General features: G+C 43.1%; 1 protein-coding gene across 8 annotated transcripts in view; it reads right to left on the bottom strand.

The window, feature by feature from the left end:
* Nucleotides 1-20,560, bottom strand: part of LOC117310287 (neuroligin-4, X-linked-like) — a 345,163-nt gene that overhangs the window by 265,574 nt on the left and 59,029 nt on the right. For all 8 annotated transcript variants that reach the window (XM_033849537.2, XM_033849539.2, XM_033849534.2 and 5 more), the window contains one exon: nucleotides 2,868-3,669. In XM_033849537.2, the coding sequence (XP_033705428.1) occupies nucleotides 2,868-3,339 (472 nt within the window). In that variant the 5' untranslated portion in view covers nucleotides 3,340-3,669. The remainder of the gene's footprint in view (nucleotides 1-2,867; nucleotides 3,670-20,560) is intronic.

Here is a 20,560-nt window from a genome sequence, read left to right as displayed (position 1 = left end):
CACTGAGACATATAGAACCGGAGCTCCTCAGAGCCCGCCCGAAAATGTCACCTAGCGGTTTCAATTCCATCAGCAACCTTCATCCCCTTGGCCCTGTAAGGTAACATATTCAAAGGTTCCAGGGATTAGGACGTGCCCTTCTTTGGAGGAGGCGTTGTTCTGCCTACAACAAGTCTCTGTGTGTCTCTCGAAATTAAGCATGCTTGTCTCTGTGGCCATGCCAACATGTGAAGCCTGACTAGCCCAGGACAGGAACTCAGAACTATCATGGGTAGGGAAGTCAGATGGCCACACCATTGGATGAATGCATCACGACAAATCTAAAACAAATACTGGAGTACCAGAGTGGAATATTGAATTCCAAATAGCCAATACGGCTGTGCACACACTTAATGAAATGCACTGTTATGAATTAAGATATGCCCTAAAGCAAGGTCTTTGGAGAAATCAGCATGACGCCATCATTTCCATGTGTTATTGTACAAGTGGGGTTTATTCATTTAGCAATAACCAATAATTAAACATCTAATCCTCCATGTTGATTCACAAATGGATGCAAATCATCTATTTTTAAACCCTCAAAACTCCTGACCCAATAGGCTGTGATTTTCTGTTTCTGCAAACACACGGGCATATAGCTTCCCTCACCAGCAAAATTCCATTATGTATCTATCGTAGGGAGATCAAATTTACCTATTCAGCCCCTATTAGATTTCTGACTCTCCCGCCAAGATGCTGTGAGATATCGTGTGCCAGAGTGCTCTAAAAAGCCCAGAGGAATCAACAGGTAGCAGTGCCTTTATTCTTAAATTTAGATTGCTTCTCTAGGAGGCAGCTTTTTTCGCGTTTCTAGTCCCAAATTCCTATTCAATCCTGAACCACAAAGAAACGGCCGAATCGTTTATGGGGTCAGTCCACACAACTGCACATCTATGGGTCTGTCATCAGGGAAGCTACTGATTTGTCTTCCTGGGCGGTGTAACTGTACCCCGACCTCTCAGAAGCAGGCATTCTATTTGAAGTGCATCCCTTGTTTGGAAGGTGAACGCTATAAAGTCACTGGTTCAGAGACACCAGCATATCAAATTTATGATGAAAGCAATTTTATTTTATTTTTTTTAAAGGTTTTTTGTTTGATGTGGACCATTTTTAAACATCTCTATTGAATTTGTTCCAATATTGCTTCTGTTTTATGTTTGTTTGTTTGGTTTTCTTTTTTGGCCATGAGGCACGTGGGATCACAGCTCCCCGACCAGGGATCAAACCGCACCCCCTGCGTTGGAAGCAAAGTCTTAACCACTGGCCCGCCAGGGAAGTCCCATGAAAGCAATTTGAATCCTTTACCCTGTTTTGTTTCCACCACCCTGTCTTTGCTTCTTTTTATTCCTTTCTTTGAATAGTTCATGATAAGAAAGACCATGACCCACGTGGCTTTGAACTGAGAACTCTAATTGGTTTGGGTGGGGTTATCCATCCTCTTACATACGCACCAAGCAGCTACTGAGCACTAGGGCAGCTCAGCACAGGGCACGGAAGTAAGGCGTCCAGTGTCAGTTTAACCCCTTGAACCCTATTCAAGACCTAGACTTTACAAGGTAATTGTGAGATCTGTCACCACAGTGACAATAGCCACATGCCAGACGCTACTAACATAATGAAGCTGAACCCTTTCACTTTCTCTGGGCATTCCTTGTCATCTCCCTAACAGACTGCCCCCATCCCGGTTTCTCGAGAAAGGTGCCCACGCCACCTCTTTGCATCTGCACGGAGAAAGAACGATATGGCAGATGCAATCCGACTTTGGGTATCACTGAATAATGTCATCATTTATGGCAGACTTTCAGCCAAAGCTCACTGACAAACATCTCCCAAGGATTAAAGGTAAAAAAAGGAAAAGAAATGTCTGCATGAAAGTTACCAAGGACAAGGACACACTTCAGTTTCTACAGTAGACAGTGGTGGCTATGATTCCTCTCAATTACTTTTTTTTAGGTTCTAGGAAGATTTCATTCTATGTTTTTCCTTCTCCTTGTATAAAAAAGAGCACATGCAAACAAGCAATGAGAAACGGACGTGCATTGTAGACTAATTTGAGTCTGGTTGGTCTTTAGCAAACATTTTAATTTAAGGTCTACTTGAACAAGGAGATATCCAAGTTTTACTAGTATTGGATTAAGTTAATATATGGAACATGATTGTTTTCACAGATTTTCAGTGTTGTGTTCTCCAAAAGAAAAGGGGCATTTTGTTCAAGCAAGAAAATCATTTTTCTAACGTAGTTAGAATCATCTGACGACACACATTTGCCATTTGACTGCAGTGAATATTGGCAGGAAATAAAGTCCAAATGTATATCAACAACATGGATTCTGAACAATCAAGTCCAATTGTTTTATCAAATATCCCTTGCTTGTGTATTTAAAACAATCAGTGGCTCCCTTTAAGACTCAAAAAGTGCTAATATCTTAAGGCATTAGAGCCAAAGGAACCATTTCTTGTATAATTTTCAGGTGCTCACTCCAGCACGCAAATGTTCTTAATTCTATTAGTTTCTCTAGATCCACTCCTTTACAGATGATTCAGGTATAACATAGAACACTATATGCTCAGACTGGTAATCACCTGCAAATCAAGACGACAGCAATGCTAAAAAGGCAATATATGGAAAGAATTAAGTCATTAATTATGATACTTTCCATCGATTAGACACTGCGTAAATTCAAGTCGAATAAGTGGTTACTGAGATAACTGAATATGAAAAAAAAAAGAATGGTTATAGAAAATACCACGCACAGGACATTATACAACCCTCTTGGCAAATCTGAGGCTGAGCGAGCAGGTGTTTTCTGTTTAGAATAAGTACTTACCATCCTCCGTGGGCACATAGATATTCAAATAAAGGCAGTCTTCATTCTGATCTTGAACGTAGGTCATCAGAGTATCCAGATTGGCAGTAAACCAGATGGGCAGCATGTCATGCAAGAGAGACCGCTCATCCAGGTGCTGGGGGCACACGGCAGCAAACTGAGTGGCGTTCCGAACCCCAGTCCACGAGGAGGGGGGTTCCGGGGGCTGAAACCGCCTTTCCCCAGTAGGAGGCGAGGCATAAGGGACCCCCAAGTATTGCTCCACTGGACCCAAAATCTCATTGGGCAGCGGTGTTCTCAAGCCCCTGATTTTGCCGTAATTGGTGTTGACCACAGGATACTGCGCCTGGCTGTCGATGAGCGTGAACTTGATGGCCAGGGCAGTGATCCACAGCAGGACGTTGGAGTTCACCATGACACAGACCGGGGTGAAGACCAGCGGAAGCCATAACAGTCCCTGGGGTCTCGACATGGTTCACCACCACATCCGCGGGCGTCCGTGCGATGCAACTCCAAGCAAAGCAAGCCGTGAAGGGAGCCTGCAGAGAGAGACGGCTTTCCAGGGACCAAGACCCTGGAGAGGGGAAGGGCTCGCTAGGAAGCCTCTTCGATGGGTCATAGACAGAGCCCGAGCTTAACAACAAACCCGGCGGTTTTCTCAGCAGCCCATTACAGGACAGCAGCCCTCTCTTAATCCTGGTGCCGAATTCCAGCCCGTGCGAGGCTCCAAGGAAGCGGTGACCATCCAACACCTCCCCGGGGCAGCGATCACTTAGGAGACCTCCAAGGCAGAGCGGTCAGCCTAATGGGAGAAAAAAGCAGACAAGGCTAAGGAAGGCAAGACCACTGCCACCAGTGGCGTTTGCTGCGTCTTCCATGCAACCCTCAACATCACGCGAGGAAATCTCATTCACCGATGCATCTGTAGAGCGGCATCTGCGGGCAGTAGAATTTCGCCAGACAACCGCTTGTCTTAATTTCTACAGTGAGTCCCATCAGCAAGAACGATGCCAGTACTCCGGAAACATTCAAGTCTTTGTTCAATGAACAAACACACTGCACAGATAACTGTACTGATGTCTCCTAATTGCACTATTATTGATAATATTAGCCCAGCAATGGATAGGCACTCCCAAAACACTGTTTCTCAGATGTTTAAGAAAACTGTCACTTTATACATAAAATAAACAAGGACCTACTGTATAGCACAGGGAACTATACTCGGTATTTTGTAATAACCTATATGGGAAAAGAATGGATATAGGTATATGTTTAACTGAATCACTGTGCTGTACACCTGAAACTCAACATTGTAAATCAACTATACTCCAATATAAAGTAAATATATTTTCTCCCATTCTGAGGGTTCCCTTTTCGTCTTGTTTATGGTTTCCTTTGCTGTGCAAATCCTTTTAAGTTTAATTAGGTCCCATTTGTTTATTTTTGTTTTTATTTTCATTACCCTAGGAGGTGGGTCAAAAAAGGTATCACTGTGATTTATGTCAAAGAGTGCTGCAAAGCAGAAATAGAGACACAGATGTAGAGAACAAACGTATGGATACCAAGTGGGGAAGGAGGGTGGGATGAACTGGGAGATTGGGATTGACATATATACGCTACTATGCATAAAATAGCTAACTAATGAGAACCTACTGTATAGCACAGGGAACTCTACTCAATGCTCTGTGGTGACCTAAATGGGAAGGAAATCCAAAAAAGAGGGGACATATGGATACGTAGAGCTGATTCACTTTGCTGTACAGTAGAAACTGTAATACAACACTGTAAAGCAACTGTACCCCAATAAAATTTTTAGCGGTACACGGGCCTCCCAATGCCGTGGCCTCTCCCGTTGCGGAGCACAGGCTCCGGACGCGCAGGCTCAGCGGCCATGGCTCATGGGCCCAGCCGCTCCGCGGCATGTGGGATCTTCCCGGACCGGGGCACGAACCCGTGTCCCCTGCATCGGCAGGCGGACTCTCAACCACCGCGCCACCAGGGAAGCCCAAATTTTTAAATAAATTCATACATACATACATACACTAATAAATACATAAATAAATGTAAAAAAAAAAACTGTCACTTTTTCCTAAGGTATTATGAGTGGAGCTCTAAAAGTTTTCCAAGACGGGTAAAGGGAAGTGTGCAACCAGACCAGACTGGTTTCATGCCAGGTGGGTATTTACCAGCGAACATAAAGGGAGCAACATGCAGTGGAAAGAGCATCGACACCGGATATTCATCCTCCTCGGGCTACGCAGGGGCACGTGTCTGTAGGCTCCAGACATCATCGCCCTGAATCTCAGCTTCCTTGTAAGAAACTGAACAAGATGCTGCATCTCAAGTACGTGCCGTACTGCTTGTCACATCAAGACACCATTCATAATTAAGAGTGTGGATACAGCAATCCCGATCTTCATGTAAAGCACTGCATGCCTTCAAGGGTAAACCCTGCAGCCTATTTAAGAACCTTCTGGTACATCTGAGTCATCTTCCTACTGAGTCTGGGAGGAGTTAACTTTTAAAGAGTGACCTCCTTGGGAATTCCCTGGCAGTCCAGTGGTTAGGACTCCGGCGCTCTCACTGCCAGGGCCGCGGGTTCAATCCCTGGTCGGGGAACTGAGACCTGCAAGCCACGAGGCACCCCCAAAATAAAGAAAACAAAAAGGACCGCCTCAATTTGTCCCTACGGGATCACACGACGACTCTCCCCAGATAAACCACTGCGCGCAGGACATTCAAGACTGTCGCACGTGAGTACCACAAATGATGCATTAGAGACAGAAAACACTTCATGAGGTGTTGCAGGGCCTCTACCTTTCTTTTAATCAACATTTTTTTACTGAAGTACAGTTGATGTACAACGTTGTATTGATTTCTGCTGTCCAGCAGAGTGATTCTGTTATACGTACACATCGTTTTTTTATATATTCTTTTCCATGATGGTTTATCATAGGATACTGAATATAGTTCTCTGTGATACACAGTAGGACCTTGGTGTTTATCCATCCTATACATAAAAGCTCACATCTGCTAACCCCGAACTCTCCCTCCATCCCTCCCCCAACCCCTCCCCCTTGGCAACCACCAGTCTGTTCAGTACAGGACTCTACCTTTAAATACAGCATTCTTCAGCTGAAAATAGACAGATGTGCTTCTAAGGACACAGATTATTCTGGGTTATTCAGAGTCTTTCTCGGCTAGAATGTAATTATGCATTTCATTTCAGGGAATGGTTGAGTAGAAGATGTCAAACAGATAATTTATTTTCTAATGAAACATATCTGAGCCAGACCTATCACGGAGCTAGAATACGTCTGGGGGAAATATTGTCATCCGTGACATCCTGGGCCAAGTTAATCAGAGTTGGATGAAAATGCACTACAACACGGGATGGTAGCATTGAGACTGAAAATTCGCATCACACCCAATGGCTGATTTATGTGTTTGCTTTTATCTTTGTACTGGAGACAACATTTGGATTTCTGCCACAGCATGATCCAATTGCTGAATAATTAAGAGACAGACAGAAAACGTGAAAGAGGTGCTGACTTGTCTGAAATCTTGTGCTCCTGAAAGCCCTTCTGCTTTACAACCAGCATCAGTACTTCCTTCTCAAGCCTTCCTCATGGTCATAGGAGATGCCAGTAATTTCTGATTCTGATAGACCTGGGTCCCCAAATGCTACCTCTCTGTTAGCTGGAGAAGTGAGTCAACCTCTCTGAGCTTTAAGTAGATGGCATGTCATGCCTCCTTTGTGGGGCTGGGCTGAGCCACAAGGGAGCAAAGGGGCAGGGCAGAGAAAAGGTCTCCTCAACACCCACGAAGTGCTGGGATTTTGAACACAGACCTGCTCAAAACACTCCCGGGTACAGAGACAACATGCACTGAAGGCAGCCCAGGGCTGGCACGAAGCAGGTATAGAGCGAGTACTTTAAACTCTTTGAGCCTCTCTTTACTTATGTGTTTCTAACTCTCTGGGAATTAACTGAGCTGGTCCACACAAGGCATCACATAGTCCCTGGAGCACAGAATTCCATAAAGGTAGAATTCAGTTGGCGGATTTGTCCCAGGACTTACACCGTGAATGCCTTGAGGAAGCCTGGTCCACTCCATCATTTTTCCAGCTCCATGTGGAAGACAGCACCTCTATGTCACATATTTGTTAAGACTGAGCAAGTGAGGGCACACGTACACTTCCTGCTTCACCTGTGTGATCAAGCCTACCTCCCCACAAGGTTCTGAGGGCCAGAGAGAGACCATGAACCAGCCGGACCTAAGAGAAGGGGAATGGCGGGGGGGGGGGCGGGTATCTGGACACTCATGAAGCCCAGGCTAGGCATTCAAAGTAATCATACGTTCCGAGCCATCCTATTTCCCGATGCTCTGGAATTTGGCACTTTGCACACATGGAATCCCACCAATGCCGAGCACTGTTGCACAGACTCTGCACTGCTGACATCTGGGACCACACTGCTCTTTGTGGTGAGGGCCACCCTGAGCCCTGTAGGGTGTGTAGTAGCACCTCTGGTCTCTACGCACCCGAGGCTGGTAGCACCCGCCTCTCATTTTTAACAATCAAAAATGTCTCCAGACATTGCTAAGTGACCTCTGGAGGCAAGATCATCTCAAGGTAAGAACCACGGGTATAAATCATCAAATATGGGATCATGGTGGCCACGTAAATGACTGAGCACCTGTGGGTACATTTGAAAATTATCAAATTATTTATGTTTGTGTGTGTATATATATGTGTGTGTGTGTCACATTCAAATATTTGGCAACTGTAAAAGTTTTAGCAATGAAGGTTTAAAAAATAAACCTATTTTAAACATGCATCCTCATTTAAAAATCATTATAAGTTTATTTTGGGGAGGACCAAAAAAAGACTTCTCAGGTAAACGTCACACTGAAAATAAGTTTACAAGGAGTGAAATGCTGTTATAGCTACACGTAATATATATGCACAGTTGGGATACGTATAATACACGTTTATAAATATGTTATCTATTTTCTCTATAATATGTATTCATATACTTTCAAATTTTTCCGAAATAAAAACAAGATACTACAGGGCTTCCCTGGTGGCACAGTGGTTGAGAGTCCGCCTGCCGGTGCAGGGGACGCGGGTTCGTGCCCCGGTCCGGGAAGATCCCACATGCCGCGGAGCGGCTGGGCCCGCGAGCCATGGCCGCTGAGCCTGCGCGTCCGGAGCCTGTGCTCCGCAACGGGAGAGGCCACAGCAGTGAGAGGCCCACGTACCGCAAAAAACAAAACAAAAAAAACAACAAAAAAAAACCCAAGATACTACAAAGGAAATTCCTGAAGAAAAAATTTTAATGAGAAAAATGAGAACAAAAACTGTAACTTCACTGCATACATACAACTGGGGAGTTAGGAAGGCCTTGATAGCATGTTCTCCCAGCAAAAGTTGCACACAGACTAATTTCTCAGAGTGGCATTTCGACTTGATTTATAACTTGATTAGGTAGTTTCGAATGATCTCTACAGGACAGTCGTTCTGTATGAGGCTGTAATTAAGACTTGGCTCCAGCTACTCAGGCAAGCTAAACTATAAATGAGTCAAAATAAAAACTGCAATAAATTTCTTTCCAAAGTGCAGATCACTCAAATTGAGATTGGTTTAATTTTACAATATATATTTAATTTAGGTGAGCCCTGATCAAATTTATCTTGGTGTTTTGGCCTTCCAAGGAATAAAATCATGTCTCCTGGGTGTTCACGGCCTCACCTTTCTGTGGCTGCGAGATACATTACAAGACAGAACTCTGTGGATGCATCTTCCAAGAAAAAAAAAAAAAAAAGAAAAGAGAAGGAAGGAAAAAAACATGAGAGGATTAACGAAGTGGCACAGCCCTCCCCTGATGTGACTCTCAGCTCCATCGAAGGTCTGGGACGTGCTATCTGCTACCAATAGTCTGCTGACCCCAAGAGGCACTTGGAAGATTCACTTTCATCTCACATCCCAAAGCATCAGGAAACCAAGAACAATAGATGCTGGTAAAATTAATGAGCTTGTACAACAATCCTGCCACACTGTTTCCTCGAAAGTCTGCAATAGCCATTCCCCAAACTACAACCTGTAGACCTCCCCAGTTTCATTTTTTCTTTTGTTTTTGGTGAGGACACCAACATTTCATGGTACCCAAGTGGGGTATGGTTCATCTTTTATCCTACAACACAGATGTCTACCGTGAGGTGGCCCAGGGCACCTGTTATCTACGTGAACAACCTCGACATTCTGCACATGGGCTGACAACACACACGCGTGCACGCACACACACACACACACACACACACAATCCCTATTCGAGATTCCCTGATGCTGGCAATCAGCCAGTTATTTTGTGTATTTTTTGTGTATTTTTTAATCTGCTGGCTTTGATGTTATCTCCCAGATGGGCACAGTCACCATCTACTGTGTCTTTTGTCAAATCTTCTAGCTCTCTGCACATCTATCCCTGTACTTCCTTTCAGTTCTAAAAACCAGATCCCATCAAAATCCACCCTTTTGAACCAAGAAGTTTAGATGTAAATAATTACAGAATGAAGATGCCATATGTACTATCTTCAAGGCTGCCGTATGCCCAGTGGGGGCTTCAAAGCATCAACTCCATCACCTCCGTCACCATTTCTGTTCTCACACTGAAGTTTAATGGCTCAGGAAAACAACAGGGCCACAGTCGTAGGAACTGGAGTTTGCAACCAGAGCCAGAACCCAGACTAAACCCAGGAAAAAGAGTTAATGGCTTATATGTGGTCCAGTCAAGACACTGGACAGACTGGGCATATATCTGGACAAAATTATAATTCAAAAAGATAGATGCACCCCTATGTTCACAGCATCACTAGTTACAAGACATGGAAACAACCTAAATGTCCATCAACAGAGGAACGAATAAAGAAGATGTGGTACATATATACAATGGAATATTACTCAGCCACAGAAAAGAACAAAATAATGCCATTTGCAGCAACATGGATGGACAGAGAGATTGTCATACTAAAGTGAAGTAAGACAGAGAAAGACAAATACCATATGATATCACTTACATGTGGAATTTAAATATGACACAAACGAACTTACCTATGAAACAGAAACAGACTCACAGACATAGAGAACAGTCTGGTGGTTCTCCAGGCCAAGGGGGAGGGGTTTGGGGGAGGGATGGATAGAGAGTTTGGAGTTAGCAGATGCAAACTATTATATATAGGATGGATAAACAACAAGGGAACTATATTCAATATCCTGTGGTAAACCATAACGGAAAATATAAAAAAGAATGTATACATATGTATAACTACATCACTTTGCTGCATAGAAGAAATTAACATTGTAAATCAACTATACTTCAATTAAAAAAGGATTGATTGGATAGAAAGATACACCAAGGATATGTAGGCCAGAGATATGATCAGGAATAAAACATGGATGTTTTTTCTAGAGCAATGATGTGGACAACAGAATCTACAGTGGTCACCGAAATAAAACACCAACACTTAGTCATAGATCAGTAAGTATTTCATAAAGATCACTATTCTAAGTTACTGGGACATAGCGGGAGATGAGACGGAATTCCTGCCCACTTGAAGATTATACTCTCATGAAAGTGTCCCTAAAAGCGGTGCTTTTTTCCTTATTCATTGTGTGTACATCTAAAGCAAGCACAGGGACTGGCATGTATTAAAAGCTCATTAAATGCTTGACTTTCTGTGTCTAATTCAACTGATACCTAACCTGATTTCCAAATCCAAATCAAATGTTCATAGAAGCAACACTACTCACGACAGCCAAGACATGGAAGCAACCTAAATGTCAACAGACGAATGGATAAAGAAGATGTGGTACATATTATACCATGGAATACTACTCAGCCATCACGAAGAATGAAATCATGCCATTTGCAGCAACAACTAGAGATCATCAAACCAAGTGAAGTCAGTCGGTCAGAGACAAATATCACACAATATCTATCACTTATATGTGGACTCTAAAAAAACATGATACGAATGAATTTACATACAAAAGAGAAATAGACCCACAGACAGAAAACACACTTATAGTTACCAAAGGGGAAGGAAGGGAGGGATAAACTAGGAGTTTGGGATTAACAGATACACACTTCTATATATAAAATAAATAAACAACTAGGTCCTACTGTACAGCACAGGGAACTCTGCTCAATATTTTGTAATAACCTATCAGAGAAAAGAATGTGAAACAGTATATATATACGTATATGTGTGTGTGTGTGTCTGTGTGTGTGTGTGTGTGTGTGTCTGTGTGTGTGTGTGTGTGTATGTATATATATATAAAACTCACTTTTCTGTACACCTGAAACTAACACAACATTGTAAATCAACTATACTTCAATAAAAAATAAATTTCAAAAAAATCTATTTTGATCACTGTAGCCCTAGGGCAAGGAAAAATGTTCAACACTTAACAGAAAATTTAATAAACACATGTTTAATTTTTTTAAAACTATCTATTACCAAACATGATTCCCAAATCTAAATCAAGTAATTTGCAAATATGTCCAGGGTTTGTGTGGAGCTCTCTCACCAAACTCAAGTCACAGATCATCAAGGTCAAACTGTCATGCCTTCGAGACATCTGGTCTCCGAAAAATCTCATTTCTGTGCTCCTCTAACTGTCTCCATGCTTTTGTTCCACAGTTCAATAATTAGTACCATCCTTTTTCTAGTTATTTAGGTAAATGCAAGGCCACCTGTGGTGGCTCTCTTTCCAAGATTCCACATACACTAAGTCCTCACATCTGCTGAGGGTCTTAACACAGGACCAGAGACGTGGTTACCGGTAACCTCACTGGTTACTGGTCAAAGAGAGGAGAGATCACAAAGGGTTAGCGAAAATGCAGAAGCCCAACGGCACCAAATGTTGAGCACGGATGTTGAGCCCTTCCCACGCCACGCCGGTGACAAGTAGTGTGGCCACACAGGAAACAAATTTGTGTCACGGAGGAAAGTCGAGCGTGCAGAAGACTTTGGTGCAGATCAGCGTACACACACATATATACACAAACTATATAGTTAAATCGTTTCTATCTGTCCCATAGAGCTTCTTGAATATTCATGTTGGGAAACAGACATTTCCATTTGCAGCCGTAGTCATAGTAAGAAAAGAACAGGAAGAACCCAGACATTCACGAAGAGGTGAATGGATAAATGCTGGCATATTAAAACAGAATACTACACACAGTGAAACATAAAAAACGGATCTGTAAGTTAAAACCGATAAACCCCCAAATAAAAAGCAAGTCACAGAAGAATACATATGGTGTGATGTTACTGATACGATGTTACATAAAACTAAACAGTACATTACTTAGAGCTGTATTTGTACTGAAATACAAAAAACAGGAAGGGCATGATTAAAACCACATTCTGGGACAGTTAACTCCTATCCAGGGTCACAACTCACAATACAAAGATATTGGCAACGTTCTATTTTCTAGTAGGGCCGTATGTATATTTGTTTAGCTTCTATGTGGGTGTGTATATATTTCCATGTAGTGCACATTCTATGAGCATCGTTATTTCACAGTGCAAATTTCCATCAAGAGATGCATGTCTATATAGGTTTGCCCTCACTTTATTTTCCCAAGCACTTAAAAAAATATCTGAGGGGGCTTCCCTGGTGGCGCAGTGGTTGAGAGTCTGCCTGCCGATGCAGGGGACGCGGGTTCGTGCCCCGGTCCGGGAAGATCCCACATGCCGCAGAGCGGCTGGGCCTGTGAGCCATGGCCGCTGGGCCTGCGCGTCCGGAGCCTGTGCTCCGCAACGGGAGAGGCCACAGCAGTGAGAGGCCCGTGTACTGCCAAAAAAAAAAAAAAAGAAAAAAATCTGAAATTTTAAATGAAAATATCTGAAATTTTAAAAGGGAAGGAAAAAGATCAATGCCAAGGTTACATGCCAAGCCCAAGGCAATGGGCCATCTGCCCACACAATCCATAAAAAGCAGCAGTGGCTGACAGCACCGCTAAAACTAGAGTCAGGTCACCTAAGACGCTACTGCCTAGGTCGCTAACTAGCCAGGCGACCTCTGACCCATCACTCAGCGCCCAGAGCTGCAGCTCCCTGGACCGCGCCATGAAGACCTGGAGGACGTGCCCTCTGCTGTGGCCTTCAGCCTGAGGATCCTCGGGAACCACAGACGGCTATCCTCAAAACTGAGTGTACGTGAAACAGGGAAGCGGTGGGAACAGAAAGTTCTCCAATGAGGCAGAAAGCCATAGTTCAGGGGAGATCACTGGCACTGCAGAGTACGGGAAGATGCGCGGTGTCAGCAGCAGATAAAACAGGCTTACAACCTTATTTCTAAAAAATGTACTCTTCAGGACCACAAAACCTCTACGGGCAGGATAAAAATGTCACTAGATTTACATTCACCTGAATTCTACACCCACATTCATAATGAATATTAATTCCCCGATATTCATGGATTCCCTGTACTCACTATCCTATACAAAGAATCCATCGCCGCCTTCTCATATCTGACCATACGGGGTTATTTTGCAAGAGTTCGTACTGGAAATTATGCATACATACATATAACTATATGTATAGAGTTTTAAAATATACACATATCTACATCTAAGCTAATAATATAATATGATGCACGTGTGTGTGTGTGTGTGTGTGTGTGTATGTGTGTCTCTCTCTCTCCAAACCAACCCACTGAGGTATCAAGTTCCTTTTGTTCAGGTCCTATGCCTTCTCCATTCTTTGTAAATCTCTCCGGCACCTTGTGCAAGGCCCTTCACGTTGTACATGATCAATAAAACATATTATACGTGATGCCGATTACCCATTGCTAGATAGTTTGGTCTAAGCGTGCGCAGTCTGAAAAACAGGCTCAAATACACACCACTGGGCATCGCAACATCTACTCATCCGCTGTTAAACATCTGGAAGGAGTACGGGCAAGGGTTAGGGATGTGCCTTCTGCACTTGCGCTGCCTAGAATTCAACGCCGTCAGCAACCACTGAAGGCTGGAAACCATCGATGCCTCCACATTCCTACCTATAAAATGGGCACAGCATAGGATGTAAGTTAAATATCTGGAAGGAGTATGGGCAAGGATTAGGGACGTGCCTTCTGGACTTGGGCTGCCTAGACTTCAACGCCGTCAGCAACCACTGAAGGCTGGAAACCATCGATGCCTCCACATTCCTACCTATAAAATGGGCACAGCATAGGATGTAAGTTAAATATCTGGAAGGAGTATGGGCAAGGATTAGGGACGTGCCTTCTGGACTTGGGCTGCCTAGACTTCAACGCCGTCAGCAACCACTGAAGGCTGGAAACCATCGATGCCTCCACATTCCTACCTATAAAATGGGCACAGCATAGGATGTAAGTTAAATATCTGGAAGGAGTACAGGCAAGGGTTAGGGACGTGCCTTCTGGACTTGGGCTGCCTAGAATTCAACGCCGTCAGCAACCACTGAAGGCTGGAAACCATCGATGCCTCCACATTCCTACCTATAAAATGGGCACAGCATAGGATGTAACTTAAGGATATTACTGCACGTAGGTATAGGGGCATATATGTGTGTGTGAATACATACACCACATAGGCATATGTACGTGTACGTAAATATATATACATGTGCAACAAGAAGTGTTCCCCAAAGAAACGAGAGCTAATTATAACTACTTCCTGAGGTTTTACTCAATGCTTCCACCGTGACCCACTTTGATCAATATGACGATACGTAATCAAACTCCCATCTGAATACAGTCTACATTCCAGAGGATGAGGTCAAGGCTGTAATTTAAATCACTACAATTAAGCAAATGCGTGCTCCACTTCTTCCCAGCCCCTCCTTCTGTGGGACTGTGGGCTTCTGCAGGTTGGAATTTGGAATGGAGTGTCTAAGAGACGCACTGAAACTTCTAGATACGTAGAGAGAACTGGCCCCAAGGGCTTCTGTCAGATGGTAACAGAGGAGTGAAGGACTGAAACTCAAGAATGTGAATACAAACCTACAAAGATTTACAGACAGTGGGAAAGATGTACCAGGAAGGAACACACATTATTTCAGAGCCAATTCACATTCATTGCTAGACGATGAGCAACTGAAAGGCAAAGACCACAGATGATTAACAGTTAAACTTGGGAAAGCGAAGGTCCTCAGCAAAGGTTATTCAATCAAAAGGAAGAGACAAGATACTGAAGGAAGCCATAAGGAACCTGGACAAGAAAGGCAGAAAAATGGCAAGTCAGCATCCACGATGCTCTCCTTAGCTGATTTCCTGTGGGTACCATAGTAAACCCCCTACCAGCGACTCCATTCGTACCCCCAACATAAACCTCCTGTGGGCCCCATGCTTTAGCCCCTATGGTTTTTGCCCGTATGAGTTTCATCGTGAAGACAGAGTGTCTTGGGTTTGCCCTTTGACACAAGAATGAAAAGTGTTATTCTGTGGCACTTTACCAGTTTCAGTCAATTTTGATGGAACCTAACTTTAAAAACTGAGGTACAGATCCATTTCCGAGGATCTATTTGTGAGATCTCTGCAAGGAAAGTAAGGAGTCCCAGATGTTAAGCACTCTATTTTTTTTCTGCTTATTATATCTCTTTTAGTCATTTTTTAAATTGAAGTATAGCTGATTTACAATGTTGTGTTAATTACTGTTGTATAGCAAAGTGATTCATTTATGCATATATATATGTTCTTTTTTTATATTCTTTTCCATTATGGTTTATCATTTATGGTTTACTGAATATACTTATCTGTGCTATACAGTAGAACCTTGTTGTTTATCCATCCTATATGTAATTGCTTACATCTATCTGCTAACCCCAAATTCCCACTCCATCCCTCCCCCAACCCCTCCCCCTTGGCAACCACCAGTCTGTTCTCTATGTCTGTGATTCTGTTTCTGTTTCATAGATAGGTTCATGTGAAGCACTCTTAATACCATTCACTATAAAAGGCGTTCCCAGAGTTGTATAACAGGGGCTGAAGTGATCTTGATCAACAAAAGGAGGTATTTATGACAAGAAGTTGAGTGAGTTCCCCTGCAAAGGAAAGCTACTCGTGTGAGCAAAAAAGGGGAGTCTATTTATAGACAGCCCAGTTTGACCTGGGGTTAGTACCTTAGATGTGGTGGGACCTCACCCAGTCAGACGGGGGGCCTGCCGATCGATGGCTGAACACCTGGACACTTTGGGGTTAGTCTGGATGAGAAGAACCGAGTCTTCCCAAAGGAGACAACGATCAAGAACCATTTCAGGTGATAATGATAAGTGTGTGTCTTTGAGTCTGTAACAAGTAGCTTTGAAATGACTGCTTATAGCCTCTACCGATGAACTGTAGAGTGTCCAGCAACAGAGAGTGTCTTCTGCATGTTTCCTGAGACACCATCCATGACTCAAGGACTGGCTCAAGCTTATATAGACCCCAGCTGGAGTGTCCCACTTTTCCTCTGAAGCCTGTATCCTATTTGCCTAACGCATACTTCTTCTTATGGGGAAGGCTGTTTCATCGTATGTGGAAGACCCTGCATCTTGGAAATCACTATTTTCAGTGTGGTGCTCACTGTGACAGGTGGAATTCTTCTCTCCTGTGTTTCTGATGGTGTCGAGTCACTTCAAGTGATGAAAGCTGATGTGCTTATACACCGTAGGACTCTGGGCGATTAAACAATCCTGTTCCCACACACTGTACTCGCCAAGCACAACTCTATCTAAGCTCCCAGAAGAGGCGGGTTTGTTTTCTGTCTTGACCACCACCATCTCCACCCATTCCCCAGCACGTTTCCTCTGTCTTCCTCAAACAGGAAGATTCATGTGTGAAAACCAACCCTTTTCCCAGGGGTTGAGACACTCCAGAGAGGTTTCCCGTCTTAGCATCAGAAACTACCTGAGTTGAGACCTTCCATCTCTAGGAATTGACTGGGTCATCCAAGATGTGGAATGTAGGCGAGGGCTCTTCTTCCCTGAAAACCTTTGTGTCTCACATTAGTGTAGAGAGGGAGGAGATGAAGGAAGGAAAGAGATGCAAAAGGAAGGAGAGAATTCACAAAGGGAGGAAAGGATAAGAAGTCTGTAGTCAAGAGACAGATTCAGGGTCAAGGTTCAAAGGCATCTCCTCGTTAATCCCCCAAAGCCTTACAAGCATTATAACAAAAGTACAATTCGTGCAAATGAAATGTATGGCGCCAATAAATGCAGTAAATAGCGTTCAACTATCACTGCCCCGGACACCTTTACTTTTTAAAGAAAAATGAGGGAAGATTCGAATCCACTAGATTCCTTACTTTATCTTCACATGCAAACACTCTCACACGGTACCCTCTCTACTGGAGCCTAATTACTCTCTCATCCCCAGCCTCTGGCAAAATTCCTACCTACACGTGCAGGTTTCAAAAAGAAAAGCTGAATAAAGTAAATTTTTAAATCCTTTCCTCTACGCAGTTCCAAATTCAGAGTTTCTCTACCCAGAGTCCCTGATTCCCATGCCCACCCAGGTGCCCCTGAAGAGAAGCCAGGGGTTCTATAAACTAGAACAGATGAGAGAGATTACATCTTTGTTTTCAGTAAATGTGAACTGAAATTTAGGCTTTGCTTCTTATGAATGTAGGTGTAACAGACACACACACACACACACTCAGTAACAGGAGAAGTCCCTGTAACTTTCCCCCAACAGAAGTCACATATTTTCTTATCAAATTAATGCTATGGCAGATATCACAAAATGCTGTCTATAGTCACCACTACTTTCCAGTTGTGACAATTATCAACCTCTTAACTAGATCTGGTTACTTAATACACAAAAAGGAAGCACATAAAATACTATGACACATTTTACAATCCAGCAAACCCACTCCTGGGCATATATCCAGAGAAAACTCTAATTCAAAAAGATACATGCAGGGACTTCCTTGGTGGTCCAGGGGTTAAAACTCCGTGCTCCCAGTGCAGGGGGCCCGGGTTCAATCCCTGGCCAGGGAACTAGATCCCACGGGCTGCAACTAAAACAAGATCCCACCTCAATGAAGATCCCGCATGCAACTAAGACCCAGCAGTCAAATAAATAAATATTAAAAAAAGATACAGGCACCCCAATGTTCATAGCAGCTCTATGCACAACAGCCAAGACATGGAAGCAACCTAAGTGTCCACTGACGGAGGAATGGATAAAGAAGATGTGGTACATATATACAATGGAATATTACTCAGCCATGAAAAAGAATGAAATAACGCCATTTGCAGCAACATGGATGGACCTAGGGATGATCATACTGAGTGAAATAAGTCAGACAGAGAAAGAGAAATACCATATGATGTCACTTATATGTGGAATCTAAAAAAATGATAAAATGAACTTATTTACAAAACAGAAACAGACTCACAGACACAGAAAACAAACTTATGGCTATCAAAGGGGAAAGGGGGGAAAATAAATTAGGAGTTTGGGATTAGCATATACAAACTACTGTATATAAAACAGATAAACAAGGTCCTACTATAGAGCACAGGAAACTATATTCAATATCCTGTAATAGACCATAATGGAAAAGAATATGAAAAATAACGTATATATATGTATAACTGAGTCACTTTGCTGTACAGCAGAAAATAACACAAGGTTGCAAATCGGCTATACTTCAATAATAAAACACTATGGCACATTTAAAGAATATCTTGATAACTACGTCAATAAAACTGGTTTCCTTTTAAGGTTATTTATCTTATGACTTAAAATACTATTTTCAGAAAGGGTGTATATTTTTCCCCAAACTGACAAAGGGATCACACACACACACACACCCCGAGTAGGCATGGTTAAGATCCCTTGACTAATTGCCAAACTACTGATACCGCCTGCATCTCCAGCTACCCTGAACTGGTTATAGGAGGGCTTTCTGCTGGTGGATACGGTACACGTGGTTGAGTGAATAAAGACCACACGCTCAGCAATCTTGCAACAAGGCTTTTCTGGCTTTTCTGCCCTCCCTTCGGAAGAAGTGCCCTGAGCGTAAGTCCCCTGTGAGAAGGCATGACACCTCCGCCTGAAGGTCTTGCCTTGCTGTGGTCACACCTGTCCAGGTCAGGGAAGTCTTCCTGGGCATCCCTCCCCACAGACCTTTGCTGGAACCTGACACCACCCCAGTCTGGCTTCCCTAGTGGTCAAAGCTATGCCCACAACAAGTGACTGATAGGAATACTGGGACCAGGAATTCACCCTTTATCTACACCACTTGTATACGGAAGAGGCAGGGATCAGCTCCAAGGCCGGGGCACCCCTTCACCTCTGGAATGATTCCAGCAAAGGCAGGGTCCTTCTCTCTTTCTGAACCAAAGCCGCTTAAATTTTAAACCTAAAACTTGAGAATAAAGGAACGTTGAAAACTCACACGTCTTTCTAATCCTAGATACATAGAACACGATAGCTAATGTGAGTTTACATTTGAAATACCACCAGTGGATGGAGGAAGGGAAAGAGTCAGAAGAAGAGAAGTTAATTAATTTGCCACTGGACTCAAACCGGTCAGAGCGGCCATCATCAAAAAGTCTACAAACAACAAATGCTGGAGAGGGTGTGGAGAAAAGGGAACCTCCTACACTGTTGGTGGGAATGTAAATTGGTGCAGTCACTGTGGAAAACAGTATGGAGGTTCCTTAAAAAACTAGAGTTTCCATATGATCCAGCAGTCCCACTCCTGGGCATATACCCTGAGAAAACCATAATTCAAAAAGACACATGCGCCCCAATGTTCACTGCAGTGCTATTTACAACAGCCAAGACACGGAAGCAACCTATGTGTCTACTGACAGATGAATGGATAAAGAAGATGTGGTACATATACACAATGGAATATTACTCAGCCATAAAAAAACAAACAAAACAATGCCATCTGCAGCAACATGGATGGACCTAGAGATTATCATACTAAGTGAAGCCAGACAGAGAAAGATAAATATCTTATGATATCACTTATATGTGGAATCTAAAACAAGGGTACAGATGAACTTATCTACAGAACAGAAATAGAGTCACAGATGTAGAAAAAAATCTTATGGTTACTGGGGAAAAACGGGGGGAAGAATAAATTGGGAGACTGGGATTGAAATATACACACCACTGTATATAAAATAGATAGTTGATAAGGACCTACTGTAGAGCACAGGGAACTCTACTCAATACTCTGTCATGACCTATATGGGAAAAGGATCTAAAAAAGAGTGGATCTATGTATATGGATAACTGATTCACTTTGCTGTACACCTGAAACTGACAACACTGTAAATCAACTATACTCCCATTAAAAAAAAATTTGCCATCGGACGCTGGGTCACCAGAGTCTGAACTCATGAAAGCCACCGAGAAGAAATCCAGGGATGAACAGCATTGATGGCGGCGTGCGTAAACCCACTGCTTCTCTATGTGTCCCACCTATTCCCTACGGTCCATTTCTAAGACAAAGGATGCGGGAAGACTCAATGTTACGTAAGCTCCAAAGTGTTTAACAAATGACAAAATCCTGAAACTCCAAAAAGGTAAGTCTATCCCTTCTGACTTACAACCTGTACCACCTCCCTTCTGCATCTGAAAACTCTCTGTTGCTTTTCTTCAGTGTACATGTGGGAAGAGTTCTTTCTTCCCTTCACCTCTTTCTGTACAGAGAAGGATA

This window comes from Tursiops truncatus, chromosome X (assembly GCF_011762595.2).
Source record: "Tursiops truncatus isolate mTurTru1 chromosome X, mTurTru1.mat.Y, whole genome shotgun sequence".
NCBI classification, from domain to species: Eukaryota; Metazoa; Chordata; class Mammalia; order Artiodactyla; family Delphinidae; genus Tursiops; species Tursiops truncatus.
This window is presented reverse-complemented; position numbering and strand designations above follow the sequence as displayed.